The sequence below is a fragment of the Rhinolophus ferrumequinum genome, chromosome X (genome assembly GCF_004115265.2).
Source record: "Rhinolophus ferrumequinum isolate MPI-CBG mRhiFer1 chromosome X, mRhiFer1_v1.p, whole genome shotgun sequence".
Classification (NCBI taxonomy): Eukaryota; Metazoa; Chordata; class Mammalia; order Chiroptera; family Rhinolophidae; genus Rhinolophus; species Rhinolophus ferrumequinum.
This window is the reverse complement of record NC_046284.1, coordinates 75,557,087-75,571,707: the sequence shown is the minus strand read 5'-3', so window position 1 is coordinate 75,571,707 and position 14,621 is coordinate 75,557,087. Positions and strand designations below refer to the sequence as shown.

General features: G+C 37.7%; 1 protein-coding gene across 2 annotated transcripts; it reads right to left on the bottom strand.

Annotated features, from left to right (window-relative positions):
* Positions 1 to 3,813: 3,813 nt before the first annotated feature.
* TAF9B (TATA-box binding protein associated factor 9b) lies at positions 3,814 to 12,185 on the bottom strand. 2 transcript variants are annotated; one of them, XM_033116188.1, is made up of 7 exons: positions 12,058 to 12,185; positions 11,373 to 11,454; positions 10,912 to 11,048; positions 10,693 to 10,773; positions 9,799 to 9,874; positions 6,755 to 6,865; positions 3,814 to 5,882 (listed from the first exon to the last, which is right to left on the bottom strand). In XM_033116188.1, the coding sequence occupies exons 1-7, from the start codon at positions 12,106 to 12,108 to the stop codon at positions 5,719 to 5,721; spliced, it is 702 nt and encodes a 233-aa protein (XP_032972079.1). In that variant the 5' UTR covers positions 12,109 to 12,185; the 3' UTR covers positions 3,814 to 5,718. The 2 variants fall into 2 exon arrangements, with proteins under 2 accessions (XP_032972079.1, XP_032972070.1); XM_033116179.1 differs by having other exon boundaries at positions 4,555 to 5,882; positions 10,693 to 10,827.
* Between the last annotated feature and the right edge of the window lie 2,436 nt (positions 12,186 to 14,621).

Below are 14,621 nucleotides of genomic sequence, written 5' to 3'. Positions count from 1 at the left end.
CTCATCTTTACCACACCCTGGATTTGCCTACATTCTCTAAGATCCCATTTGAATTTCTTAGTGACTAAAACATTGTGCATTCTAGAGTGCACATACTTATATTTACCTGTTGAAAGAAAGTAAGCTGTTGGCTTAGTTCTGTTTTTGGAGTAGCTTATTCTGATTAGCTTTGTCATTGTTTCGCTACTCAGCATGGAAATAAGATGAAATTCCAATTGTAAGGAGGGAGGGAGATGAAGTTGGTGATCTATGAAATAAATAATAAAAGTATCCATCGAAACTGGGATTTTTTTTCCTGTGATGCTTTGTTAGTTAGGGTGAGAACAGACTCTTGAAGGGATCAAGTTATCTACATTTCTGCATGCAAGAAATGGGACAGCAGTGGTGGGAAGTGGGGGGATTCGGTAAATGTCTACTCTTATCAAAGTCCCATTTTATGACAAACATTGTGATAGATACTTTGCTTAAAATTTTATTTTTATCTGTTACACATGATAATTTAAAAAGACAAGGCTTATAACAAAAACAGCCATCATCCCATTTCTCCCATTTGTGATTTCCACTCCCCAGAGGTGACCCCTTTCGACTCAGCTTTTTTCTGATATTTACATTCATGTTTCTAAGTAGCATGCATATGCTGTTAACATCCTGATTTAAAATATATATACATATATATATATATATATATATATATATATATATATATATATTAATTTCATACATTGGAAGACTTAGCTCTCTAATAGCCTCTGTTTCACAGTATTCCCCTATTTCATTCTCCCAATATTGTTTTGTCATAGTTCTAGATTAGATTACACCATGATTGTAAATACTATTCACAGCTGAGCTGTATCGTATGCTATGATTACATTTACTTATGTATTTTTTATTTTCTTTGGAGTTATTGATAGTTTAAAAAATTTAGTTTTTCTATGTGACTAGCACTGATTCATTCCTAATATATTCAAACATGTGAGATAGTCTGTTCATTTTTATTAGAGACGTCCCTGCTGGAGTCCTCTGTGCTCCCGTTCCAGTTCGTCCTGGCTGCCCTCTAGGTTTGCTGTACAGTTGTTGCTCTGGGGTAATGCTCTTGAGGATTCTTTTCATCTTCTGTGTTGGACCTCCCCTTCCCTGGATCCCACCCCCCCTTTCTTGGTTTACTCTCCTTTTTATGAAATAAGAATTCACTTGCTTTTCTGAGAAAGAATGCCTGGGAAGCAAAATTTTTAAGACCTATGTCTGAAAATATCTTTATTCAACCCGTATACTAGCCTGCTTGGCTATTTATAGAATGTCAGCTTATATATCAGTTTCTCAGACTTAAAGGCTTTGCTTCATTGTCATTGCTGAAAATCTAATGACATTCTGCACTTGATCTTAGCCCGAAGACCAAGAAATGATTCTGATTCTTTTATTGTCTTTGTAATTTCCCTTCCTTTCCCTTTCCTGTCATTTTAATGGGGTTTCGGGAGTGAGCAGAGGTAAACATGTGATTTCAAAAGGCCATGTTTAACCAGAATTTCTCTGTTGGGCATTTTACATACTAGATTTGTATTTCACCTTTATGGATAAAGAAAAATAGTTGAACTCTTGGACAGGATCACAGACCTAGTGAGTAACAGCAGTGATTCAAGTCCAGGTTTGTTTGACTGCAAAGCCTGGTGCTTTTTCATTGTGCCTCACTCCCTGAAGTACTTCTAGAGTAGGACTTTTTTGCTTAACTCTAGAGAAAACAGCAAAAGAAAATTTTGGTGGCTGCTTTAAACAAAACAAAAAATTTTAAGGCTCACATTTTTTCTTAAAAATTCATTTGTATTTTAATTCTGTCCCCATAATTGTAGTTAATTTTTAAATGCATCATGTTTCTGCACACCTCTAATGGTATGCTATACCCTGGTTTGGGAATCAAATTCTAGTCCAATCTTTTTGTAGATGAGACCCAGAGATGCTACCCATAAATCCAGCAAATGAATGTCACAGTTGGGCCAGAACTTTAGCATACTGATGACTTTTCCCCCCCTTCTGATAACCTTTCCCCATACTTCATTATTTGAAATGTATAGAGGAACTGAAAAAAATTGTAAACACCCATAAACCTAGCACTTAGACTCTACAACTGCCAATTCATCCATCCGTCAATTCCTGATTGTACCTTTTAAATACTTTCTACTAGACTCTGCTTCTCGAGTCTTTACCATTTATTTGGGTCATTAATCCAGAGAATGAATGGGGAGATGCAAAGAGCCAAATATTTGAGTACCTGGTATATGCTTAGGACATAATGGAGGATATGTAAGATAGCACTGATGTACTAAAGGAATTTACAACCTAGTTGAGAGGAATAATATGTAATAATTTATGAGCATATAAACTGGAATAGTACAAGGATGTGCTTCCTGACTTAATACAGAATTATGAATTATTGATAAAACAGTGCAGAGGTTTAGACTTAAGTGTAGCACATTCACTTTTAACCCCCCGACAATATATACCTACATATAGAAAAAAAAATCATGTCATAAACTAAATCTCTTTAGCTCGGGTTTCTGCTTCCCTTCTTTTCCTTTTTATGTCCAAAACTCGACGTTAGCACATAATAGAAAAGTCAGTAAGATTCCTTACACAATGAGAAGATTCCTTCCTACCTCAGTCCCCTAGCTGCCAGGATCCCTCCTTAGAAGAACCACTCTAAGGCCGGTTTCCTTCACTTTGGAGCTACTTAGTGCATATGAAAAGCATAGCCACGTGTGTATATACATATATTAAAATATGTATGGCAGTGTATTGCACTGCTTTGTACCTGCTGTTCTGATTAGTGTTTTTTCCCCTACCTCCTATTTCCCTTCACTCTGGACTCCTTAGACCAGTGTGCATTACATCTTCCATTCTCCTGCATGCTGACTATTCCTATATTCAAAGATACTTGTTTCCTCCTTGTTAAAGGAAGAACTTGGGACAACAATGTCCTCACCCCAATTACCACCAGTATGTCTTTTTAAAAATTTCACCGGGAAGCTGGAGGACAAGAGCTGCCTTAAGTCATTCATTTTTTTTTTTTTTAAGATTTTATTGGGGAAGGGGAACAGGACTTTATTGGGGAACAGTGTGTACTTCCAGGACTTTTCCCAAGTCAAGTTGTCCTATCAATCTTAGTTGTGGAGGGTGCAGCTCAGCTCCAGGTCCAGGTCAAGTTGCTGTTGTTAGTTGCAGAGGGAACAGCCCACCATCCCTTGTGGGAGTCGAACCGGCAACCTTGTGGTTGAGAGCCCGTACCCCAACCAACTGAGCCATCTGGCCACCAGGGAGCTGGGCGGCAGCTCATTGACTTTATTCTAGTTGCAGAGGGTGCAGCTCACTGGCCCATGTGGGAATTGAGCTGGCAGCCCCGTTGGCTAGAGCTCATGCTCTAACCAACTGAGCCACCTGTCCTCCCCCCACCCTTAAGTCATTCTTGAAGTTAGATTAGGTGGACGTAGTTAGGGGAGGGAAGTCGGCAAGATAAAGCAATCTTCATCTGAAAGAGCAAACCACTCACTGGCTGACCTAGTAAGGGAACACTCAGATTATAACCTCAATATCTACAGATTCCCACCAAAGACAGAGCATGTTATGTTTTCAATAGATTTAAACCCATATTTCATTTTTTATTTTGTTTCACTATGATGAGTCAAAAGCTGATTCTAAACAAAAGTAAGCAAGTCCCTGATTTATAAATAATTCATTAAAAAAATCTTAGTTGTTTTTTGGACCTCAGAATTACTGGGCCTTGTTTATCTTCCTTGAATCTCAAGTGAAAAATGAAAGATAAACTATAAGTTCAATTTTTTTATTAATAATCTCGGAACAAATACATTAACAATTTCTTAGTTATATAGCATTTTACAATTTTGAAAGAACTTTCACATACACCACTTAAACCCTCACAACATCCCTGTGAGGTAGGCAGGGTCGGTGTTATTTTCCTATTACTAGTGAGGAGAACAAGGCTCAGAGGTGAAGTAAGGTCACACAGTTGGTAAATGATAAGAGCCAGGACTAGAACCTAGGCCTTACACATGCTGCCTCCCTGAGAACATTCAAGTAATGATATCCTATACTATATATAATGAACATTTCTCTCCTATGACATCAGTCAGATCTGTTTTTTTAAGTTTGATACCACCTTTTCCTAACATCCAAAAACAAACTGTGATGAGACATTTCTTCCGTTACTGGACAATTTCTGTTGGATGTTATCAAGCACCATCCTAAGATGAAACTTAACTTGTGTTTTAAGTTTTGAGGATCTTTGGCTATAAGTTCTAAATTATGATATGAATATTCATTTTACAAAATTTTGCAAGTATTCCTATGTTGAATATGTCAAACTTAAACAAAAACTGCACAAGCCTGTTTATATTTTTGAAACCTTTGCAATCTTTCACAGTAAGATGTTTACATGTGCATAAATGGAAAAAAGAGAAAAGTGTGTAGTAACATTTCAACATTAGTGGTAAACCTATGCAGAGTGCACCTAAGTGCAAGTCACATCACACTAATTTGTTTTTGTTGTTGGCTTTCTAGAGGAAGGAAAACCATTAGAAAACTTTCAGGTTTGATCCTATCTTCAGTGTGACATCCTCAGCAACTAGCAAGAAAAATGATCTGAATAGTACCAATAGGAGGAGGGTTCAAGCAGTAGTGATCAAAGCATATATCCGTGTGGTAAAAAGGATGAAAACACTTGCTCTTCAGTGGTTTTCCCTAGGTCCAGTGTAAATATAATTATCACTTATCAAGTCAGATTTTAAACTATAGCATCATCTATGTTAAATTTAGAAATGTGAAGTCTGGTAGCATTGTCAACTTGGAATATAAGACTGAAACTGAATGTTAACGGACCCAAAACTACTTCTCAAAAGCAGACTAAAGCTTGCTGGGCATAAAAGGGAAGGGATAAAACTCAACTGCTCTGGTATGGAGGGAAAAAGCAAATGCAAATCTTCAGGTTAAAATAAACTGTAGAACATCAGACATGTAAAGCAAGTTTTAAAAATATGAAAATGACACTAAGCTGTACTATCAGGAATGATATTTTAAAAATTCCAGTTTTGGCCTTTTAAATTTAAGAGCAAGGGAGTGAAACTTAGACCATTGGGAAGAGATGCTACAGAAAACAAATGGGATCTAGAAACGGGATTGAGGAGGTAGGAGGTTAGCGAATACCAAGAAACCAGTTAAATACATTCAAAATGGATTTAGAATTCCTCTAAATCCATCCTCTCCAAAAATGTTTCCTAAATTGAGAAATTTGGTCAAAAAGTTGGTGACAACAAACATGAGTATTACCTTACAAAAGAAAGTATTTAAATGTAGATTAGAAACTATGCTGTTAAAGATTAGTCCATTGATAAGGCTGTAGAAACTGAAACTTAAGTGCTGCTGTCAGTGATACATGGCAGAAAACTGCTTCCAAAAATAGAATTGCCACAGTAGGACTCAACATTAGTGAAACTATTGAGAAACAAGAGCTTCACTTTTTATACTTGAAGCCTAATGAAAAAGCATTGGCACCCTTACTTATGAAATCTAACAGTTTAAACTAATGTGAAAAATATTTCAACTACATTTAAGTTTTCTAAGATAAAACTTGAGAAGATCTAGAATGTTCTAGTTCAGTATACCGGGCTCAAAACCACTACACATTTGAAATGCATCTAGACTAGACTATATTCCTTACATAGTATCATTGTCATCATCATCTTCATGTTTTCTCTTCAATGGGTTTGATTCACTGGCTGTGTTCTGTGATGAAACCATGTTGGTGGTAATAAGAATATTTTTGGGCCCAATCATTGAAGGATTAATCAGAACATTTTGAACTGCAGTTGTTGCAGGAACTGTAAACAGAGAAGAAAACACCCACAAACTATGAATTACCCAGAATTAGAAATATCGTAAAAAGCATTCAACAAAGCTGAATGTAATTCTAATAATTTCAATAGCATGAAGTGCAACTACATCATAGAAGAAACTCAGGTAATTATACTGCATTAAAAGTTGAATTAAATTTTTTAATACTTTACTTAAATTAGTATCTAGTACAAGGTTAGAGTTCTGTTAGTTTTTTGTTTTTGAACTTTACCTAAAATTTCACACTTAGTACTTAGTCATGGGAAGCAGTGTACTGGATTCATCATGGCATATACTAATGTTCAAGGTCAGAAATCATGCTTCCCTTATAGGCCAATATTTCATGTAAGTAGTTTACTGTGAGTGGTTAAGTTTCAGATGTGAAATCTAAACATATGCATTAATAAACTATGCTATAACAGAATTCTACTTATATCATTCCAACTTTATGAAGTGAGTAAAGGTACAATTTTCATTTGATGTACACTAAGTGGTATTATTTTCTTGAGCTTTAACTCTAAGTGCTTTTCTCTGAAGATGTCTTAGATTTGTGGACCATAACTTATTTTGGTTCACAGTGTTTTTCAAGAATCTGATGATCACACTGAATGTTCTCCACCCCCAAACATTACACGTATGTAAAATTGCATATAATTTTAGTGGAGCCATAGACCCACCCCCCTGAAGATTTGCAGCATCACTGCCACCTTCCTGTTATGATATTAAAGCAATTTAACTCTTGCTATAGGAACACAAACTTCTATAACCACAAATTATTCACAAATTGTAAAATTCAGAAAAAATATTTTAAAAGAACCGCTTACAACATCCCCCACCCCCTGCCTGCCAATCACATTACCTGGTTTGACAGGTGTGGACTGAGAAGGTGGAATCTGTACCGTAAATCTTTGGCTTGTCACTGACACTGGAGGTGCAACTTTATTTGGGACAGACACTGTTTGTGGGGTTGCTGTAGTTGTAATTAACAGATCATATTAGTTAGATGACTTATTATCCAGGTTCATATTCTGCCCTCCTTAGCTTACCAAAAACTACCTTCAAAGCACAGGGAACTAATGAAAGGTGAGAAAAAAATCATTTGAAATAAAAGCAAACTTAAAAAATGTTTACAAGTTTAATAGTTTAGATGCCAAAACTTCAGGATAGTATAGTGGTAAAGAATGTAGGCTCTGGAGCCCACCTGCTTGTGTCTGAATGCAGACTTTATCACGTACTAGCTGAGTGTCCTTGGGAAAGTTACTTAACTTTTGTACCTCAGTTTTCTCATCTGTCAAATGGGGACAACAGTATCTACTTCATAGAATTGTAGAGCTCTTCAAACAGCGACTGGCACTGGATTTTAGCTTTTAGCTAAATGACGTCATGAAGTTGAGCGTTTAAATAATCTAACAGAGTAAAGACCCAAGTTTTCTTTACTTTACTTTTCTTTACTTTTCTTTTCTTTACTTGGCACTTAAAAGTGCCACTTAATTCCCTTATGTGGCACTTTTAATCTCTCACTTGCTGAGAATGAGAAGCTGTCTACTAGGCCCATGAAGCTAAATCAACATGCATCTAACAAAAGACTATCAAATACACCCTTTGGGATCCCCAGTTGGGCACAAAAAATCATACTCCTTTTCTATATTGAAATTTTATTAAGCAGGAAGGGATCTTGGAGATAATTTAGTCCATCCTACCCCCCCATCTTAAATCCACACATTATTCCAAGGTACAACTCAAAATACTACCCCATTTTGTAAAATTTTTTATTTATTTAGAAGGGATTGCCTGCCTCTGAAACTCCTCTAATACATTATAGGAGCCTTATTATTAGTGTCTTATCTTGTTTGATAAATTACAAGCCTCAGCTAACCTTTTTTTTTTTATCCTTGAGCACATGGCTTTTGTGCTTTGCTCCTAACAGGCACTCAAATGTTTGATGAATGAATTTTGCAAGACTCAAAGACTCAGTATGTATACTAACGTCTTTGCAGCTCTCAAAAATGCATTTATGGAAATGTGTCTGTTCCTAGTTTTTCCTTTGGGGATGCAGGCTTTCCATAGATCCCTTCCCCCTGGAACCAGCAGTCTTCACAAGGGAGTTACTGAAAGAAACTACAACTATCATCATCTCCAAGGACAAAGGAGAAGAAAGCCTACATGGGGAAAGAAAGACCAAAGGTATCCAAGAATCTGGGTTCTAGTGCTTTTTCTTACAAAGGTGAGACTTTAATATATCTCCATCCCTAGGCAAGTTTTCCCATGTATTAAGAAATGGTCCAAAGAATTTGGTGAAGGTTAATGAAGCAAATTATAAGTATTTAATTTTGTCAAGAAAATTCACAGTAGGTAGACGTTTTCTTGGCCATTACCCTAAGGAATTGTTAACATTTAAGTAAGTATGGAGTTTAGTTTTAAAATTGAACAGAATAGATGCTTAGGTCTTACGCTTTATAAAACTCATTGAATTTTTTTGAAGTTAAAAACTTTTATGTTTAATAGTAGTGTTCAGCAGCTCCCTCAACTCTAGATTTTAAAAATCTCTAAAACGTATAATAAATATCTAACTAGAAATAAAAATCACAATTGATAACTAAAATTGGTTAACTTGCCAACATGTGTAACTGATTACCATAGCCTAGAGTTTAAAAAAAAACCTGGTATTCACTTAAGTAATATGAATCCACAGATAAACAGTATATGATCAAAAGTTACACAAATCATATATGCAAATTTCTTTCCACAAAAGTCACATGCAGGTAATTAGAAGTATACAAGTAATACTATACCAGGCTGGTTTAAAAATGCTGGAATGTAAATTCACATCCTAAGAATATGAAGAGATTATCTACACACCTCAAAAATCAAATGCTTACACTAGGCCTACATGACATCTACAGGACTCAAGTTATAAGCAACAAGAGCCAAAAAACAATACTGGTCAAAGAGAAGGGTTTTGTTTTTGTTTTTCTGAAAATACTTTGACTATAAAACACATACAGCAGGAATATAGGATAAAAAATCAGGAAATCTAAATCCATTATTTATGTTCTCCTTATTACCTAAACAATGACATTAAAAAGACGCAAATAATGGTTTCTAAATACCATTCTCCACTAAAAGGAACCAGGGCTCTTTGGAGAAATGGCTGATTCTGGGACTGGGGTGAAAATATAAGTTACCAAAGGGTAAGGGGGGATGGTAGAAGAAGGAAAAGGGGGTCAAATATATGGTGATATAAAAATGTACATTTGAAACCTGTATAATTTTACTAACCAATGTCACCCCAATAAATTTAATAAGAAAAAAATATATAAGATAAATTTGGAATACCTTGTTCCAGAAAGCAAGAAATGCTCAAAGAATGATGGAGACAGGGGCACAGACGAAGGCACAGATGAAGGGGCTCCCACTGATTAATATAGGGCAGTTGAATACTACTTTTGAAAAGGTTAGTATTAAAAAAGAACAGGGTTTTTTTTCTTTGATATCCTTAAGCTTTTTGTACGATTTAAACTTTCTTCTGACTGCATTCTCTTGCAAATTTATTCAGAAATTTCTTTAATTTCTGGTAAGTTGGCTACTGCCACGAGTGTGTTTGGCAACTTCATTTGTATAGAAGGCAGAAAGAACACAGCTTAAACTCCTGTTTTTGGTATCATACTTTATACCAGCAACAATGCTGGGTAATGTCCAAATCTATACTTGTAAGCTTTCTCATTTTGAAATCTGATAAAATACTGTGTGTCTATAGCTTTACTATAGGATGAATAATGTATCAATGTCAACACACATATGGGAATTTCTGACTCACCTTTTGACTTGGATTATAGTTCAAAATCAAGTGCTGAGGCACTTCTTCTTTACCAGCCAGAAAAGGCATTTCCCTCTCTCACTTACCTATAGTAGGAGTGGTAGGTCTGCTACTAACAGCACCAACACTTAACCGTGGAACTAGTCTTCCTTGGTTAGGTCCCTATGGGATTTAACAAACAAATTAGTTTTAATGTTGTTCAGATTTGACACCTAAACTTAATAGGAATGAAATTAGGATTGTTGATGTTAATTATTAATGGATAACCCACGGCAAGAATGCCCTGTTTTTGTTCTATTAGTGTTCCGAATCCAACATTTAAACTAGGGTTTTCACAGACATATATATAAACAGATGAGTGTGCGTGCACGCACACACACACACAGAATTCTGTATAGTACTTAGGTTACGGTAGAATCTTATTTGGGGATAACAGCTAACTTCCTTAACATTTTCAATCTTAACTAGTCAACATCTTAACCCAAGAAGAAATAAATTCTCTTACAGTGGAACTTCAGACAACAAAGGGAGCCCAATATGGGGAGCACCTTTTCAGTGGTGGGAGAGCCTTAGGTCATATTTCAGAAAGCAAGTCTAATTTCTGATGGTATATCATTTACTCTGTTATTGAGCTTCACTAAAAAACTATGTTCAAGTGGAAAGATTGGGAGTTGTGAAACCTGGGAATCAGCCCTAGCTTTGCTACTAACTCCATGGATGAGTTTAGGCTCACTTTCCTGATGTGAAAAATAAGCGTTGGGTTACATGAACACTAAAGTTCCTTTTAGCTCTAAAAACTTTAGGTCTTATATTTTGTATTTTAACATAGCAGCTAACTGCAGTAAATTAAAAAAGTATATATATCCTAGTAAATTATTTTAGCCTTTAATCTACTGCACTATCTACAGGCATTTGTTCTTTACAAATTTCTCTAACACATCTCACCTTTCTAAAAAGCTAAACTGACTAACAATTCTTACCTTTTTAATTAAGGACTTCAGCCTATAGTTTGGAGCTGTTAAGCAGTATCTGTCAGGAGGCAGTCTGGGTCCTGCATATGGCTTAATCAGAGGTAAAGGGGTTTGATTTTTCTGCCTTGCAATATCCAGTAAAAACTTAAAACAAAACAAAAAAAAACTGATAAGAACTACAATGAAAAAATTATAAATAAAATGAACTTTAAATAAATGTTTGCTCACATCTCTCGGGGGAGGAGATGTAAAGGACTGGTCAGCGCGGCACTGGATTGCCAGTCTCACATCGTCTGCATCTACATTGGGTTTCTTAGCATGGCTCGAATAAATTTTTGCATCATCCAGAATTGTAGTCACATATCCTTTAAGAACAAAACATTATTTTCTTAAACATATGGAAACAGCTTAATATTTATGGCCAGTTTTCTTAATGGAAGTTTCCATTAATTGCTAGAAAGTTTATGAGTTTTGGTTCTAATACCTAATTGTCCTATGTATACGATCAATTTTTGAAAAATACCACAGTATAAATACTGTTGTCCCTTAGCTTGAGCTCCATTTTACTGCTTTAGGCTGAATTCTAAGATATTAACTGTTAAAGTAATTTAGTTGAAAATATTCTTAGAATAAAAGGATCTTTTCAAATTCACAAGTTAGGCAAAAATTTTTTGGTGTTATCAACTTACGGAAGGCAAATTCCAACATTTGATTTATAACTCTTGGCTCATACTCAGTGATTCCCATATCCTTCAGGATCTGCGCCATCACCTGTGGATTCAAATAAAAAGGCCAGATGCATAATCTAGGTACTGGAAATCAAGATTGGACCAAAGGTAGTATTTATATTTATGATACAGGGTCCCCCTTCTACAGGCTCCAAACTTGTACTCAGCCGTTTCCTCCCAAGTGAGTGTCAGGATCACACCAAATCCCTTCGTACCCTCTTTCCTGAAAACTTTTTTTTTCCGCGGGGGATGGGGGCGGGGACGAAGAGGCCCGGGTTGGCTTTCCCAGCAGAGGTCGGGGTGGCTACAGCTGGTTGTCATTTTTGGATGTGGCGATGGGGAGAGCTAGCATCAGAATCCTGGACACGAGAGTCAGGGTTCGCAGACCAGGCGACACGACGAGGCGGCCGCGACCCGAGGCCCGGGAGACAAACCCGGGCGGTTGGACTGCGCACTCCGGCGGGGCTGCCGGGATGGCGGGAGAGCGCCCCGGAGCCAGGGCACCCCAATCTCACACTCCTTCCTGCCGCCTCGGCTGGGCTGAAGCCAGCACGCGAGCCCATCCTCAGGCCCTAGGCCTGGGCCTGTCTCCCAGGTCTCTGGCTGCGCGGAGCTTCGCGACCCACCGCTCATCCTTCGCACTTACCAAGGCATCTCTCGGAGCGTTCTTGGGAGGCGCCATCTTGCCCGACTCCATGTTCTCCTGCCACTAGTCATCCGGGGAGAGAAGGCTGCTCGCAGGCTCCTCGCTCAGGCTCCACCCCTGCGGGGTGCGGAAGGCGGGGTTAACGCGCCACCCCTCGGGCCGCCTCTTCCCAGCCGCTACCGGGCCCGGGGGAGGCTGAAGGGGAGTCGGCCGGCTCCGGAGGACTAGAAGATAAGGGTAAATGCTTCCCAGAGAAGCCCTCGGCCAACACCTGGAAGAGCTGAGAAACTCGTGTGTTCCAGAGCTGTTCTCCGGAAAAGGGCACCAAAGGGACCACCTTTGTCTTTTCTGGGGCCTCTCCTCACACCTCCCCTCCTGCCACTCTGGCCCTTTCGGTCTCCTTGGAATGCCTGCAGGGGCCCTGCCTCCACCTGCCCCTATGGTTGGGTTGCCTGGTTAACAGTAGAACGCACAGTTAAATTTGAATATCAGATCAACACCAAATACATTTTTAGCATAAGTATATCCCAACCAGTACACAGTGTATACTTAACACTACAAAATGATTTGTTCATCTGATGTTCAAGTTTAACAGGGCTTTCTGTATTTTTATTGGCTAAATCTGGCAACTCTACCCTATATCCTACTCTCCACACAGCAAGGCTTTGGTCAGCTATGGTCACACTTGAAGCCCTGTCGTGGTTGCCTATTTCATACCGATGAAAAGCTGAAGCCTTTGACCACCTACCTGCAAGATTCTCCTCTGGAGCCCCTTCAGCCTTGTCCTTTGGCCCTGTGTAGTTTCCTCTCTGTCCCTGCTGAGGCCAATTCAGGGCCCTCACTTGCCTCCCAGATGCCCTCCCCTCCCCACTCTCCACAGGACAGCCTGAGTGACTTAAGAAAAACGTGCATCAGTTAACGTCTCTGGCCTAAAGTGTCCCAAAGAGAACTCTTTCTTACTCCTCAATCCACCAATGTGCTAGAATTCTCCATCCCAGGAAAGACACTCTAGCAGTCAGCCGTACTGTGCTCTTTCTCCTACAACCCACATTCAGTCCAGCAGCAAGTTCTGTCAGGGCGACATCCCAAAGTCTGTGTCTCTGCATCTCCATCCAGTGCTACAATGCTAACAGTTCAAGCCAACAGCCTTACTCACTAGGACTACAGAGATAGGTCCCCAAAATTGTGCTCCCTCACATTCTTCACAGACCAGTGGGATGTCTTAGTCATCAAATAATTATATTCCTCTCCTTAAAATCCTATAATGGCTTCCCTCACATATGCAAAAATTCATACTGGTTTCTGGAGCTTAGCGGGCCCTTCAGTTTTTGAGACACAAGCATACCTCATCGGACTCATCTAAATCCGTCATCCGTCAGGCACCCATCTTGAACTTTGGGTAGGTTCCCCAAGAACCTCCTGTTCTTAACATACTGTTTGTTTCCAGCGGGAACCTGTGCTTTGTAAGCACCTTTCCCAACTCACCATGGACAACCTCTGTGTAAGACTAATGATTTTCTCCCTTTTGAATAGGTAGTACAGGCACAAGGTACTCATTTAAAAAATATATTTAAAAAACAAAAGAAAACCTCTGGCTTGTTCCAGCCACTCATTTCTCTTTTCATAGAAGGCACCACTGTTTACCAGTTTGTCTGTGTATTTTACAAATATTACCTTCTTTATATCTTGTCCCCCCACCTGAATGGTACTATACCATTGGGGTGACCATTTTTTAGAGAGCAACCTGGGACATAGCTGTATCAGATGAAAATACTCATAATATGTAATAAATAATTGTTCATGTGTGTGTTATTGCTTTAATATAAAAATAGATGTTCATTTTATTTATTTTTATTCATTTTTAATTATATGTTTTTCTTTATTATTTACTTTTATGTTACACACATGTTGTTATTTAAACCAAACAATAGAACTAGTGAACAGTGGCAATTAGTAATAATAGTAAGACTAATTAAATAATATGTGTGAGAAAATATAACAATGTTTTTCATATTTCTGTCCTCTGTCACAACAATTTATTTTAACTCTTGGATATTTAAATTTTGTAGGTCATATTGTGTATTCTTAATATACATAAACTTAAGATTTTAAAAAAGGAGAATGTAAATACAATAAGACAAACAGCTATCATCTATTGCATATATTTAATAAAAAAATCACCATGAAATATTTCTTTTGGCCCATGGTACAGTAGGAAACTTTTACTCTTTTTGTTTCTTTTTCAATAATACTTCTCTGAACTGCCTGCAGCCTTTAGAACATCCATATCAATACCTATAGAACACCTCATTATTATTTTAAAATAACAGCTTTATTTATATATAACTCACATGCTGTACAGTTTGCCAACTTAAGGGTTTACAATTAAGGGATGGTTTTAGTCTATTCACAGAGTTGTGCAACCACTACATCATACATTTTAGAATATTTTCATCCCCCCGCAAAGAAACCCCACTTGGACATAAAATTAACTCACTCCTGTTGCAATAAATGATACTTATACATCCAATATAATCTGTGCTTCACTAGGACACTACTTGTTA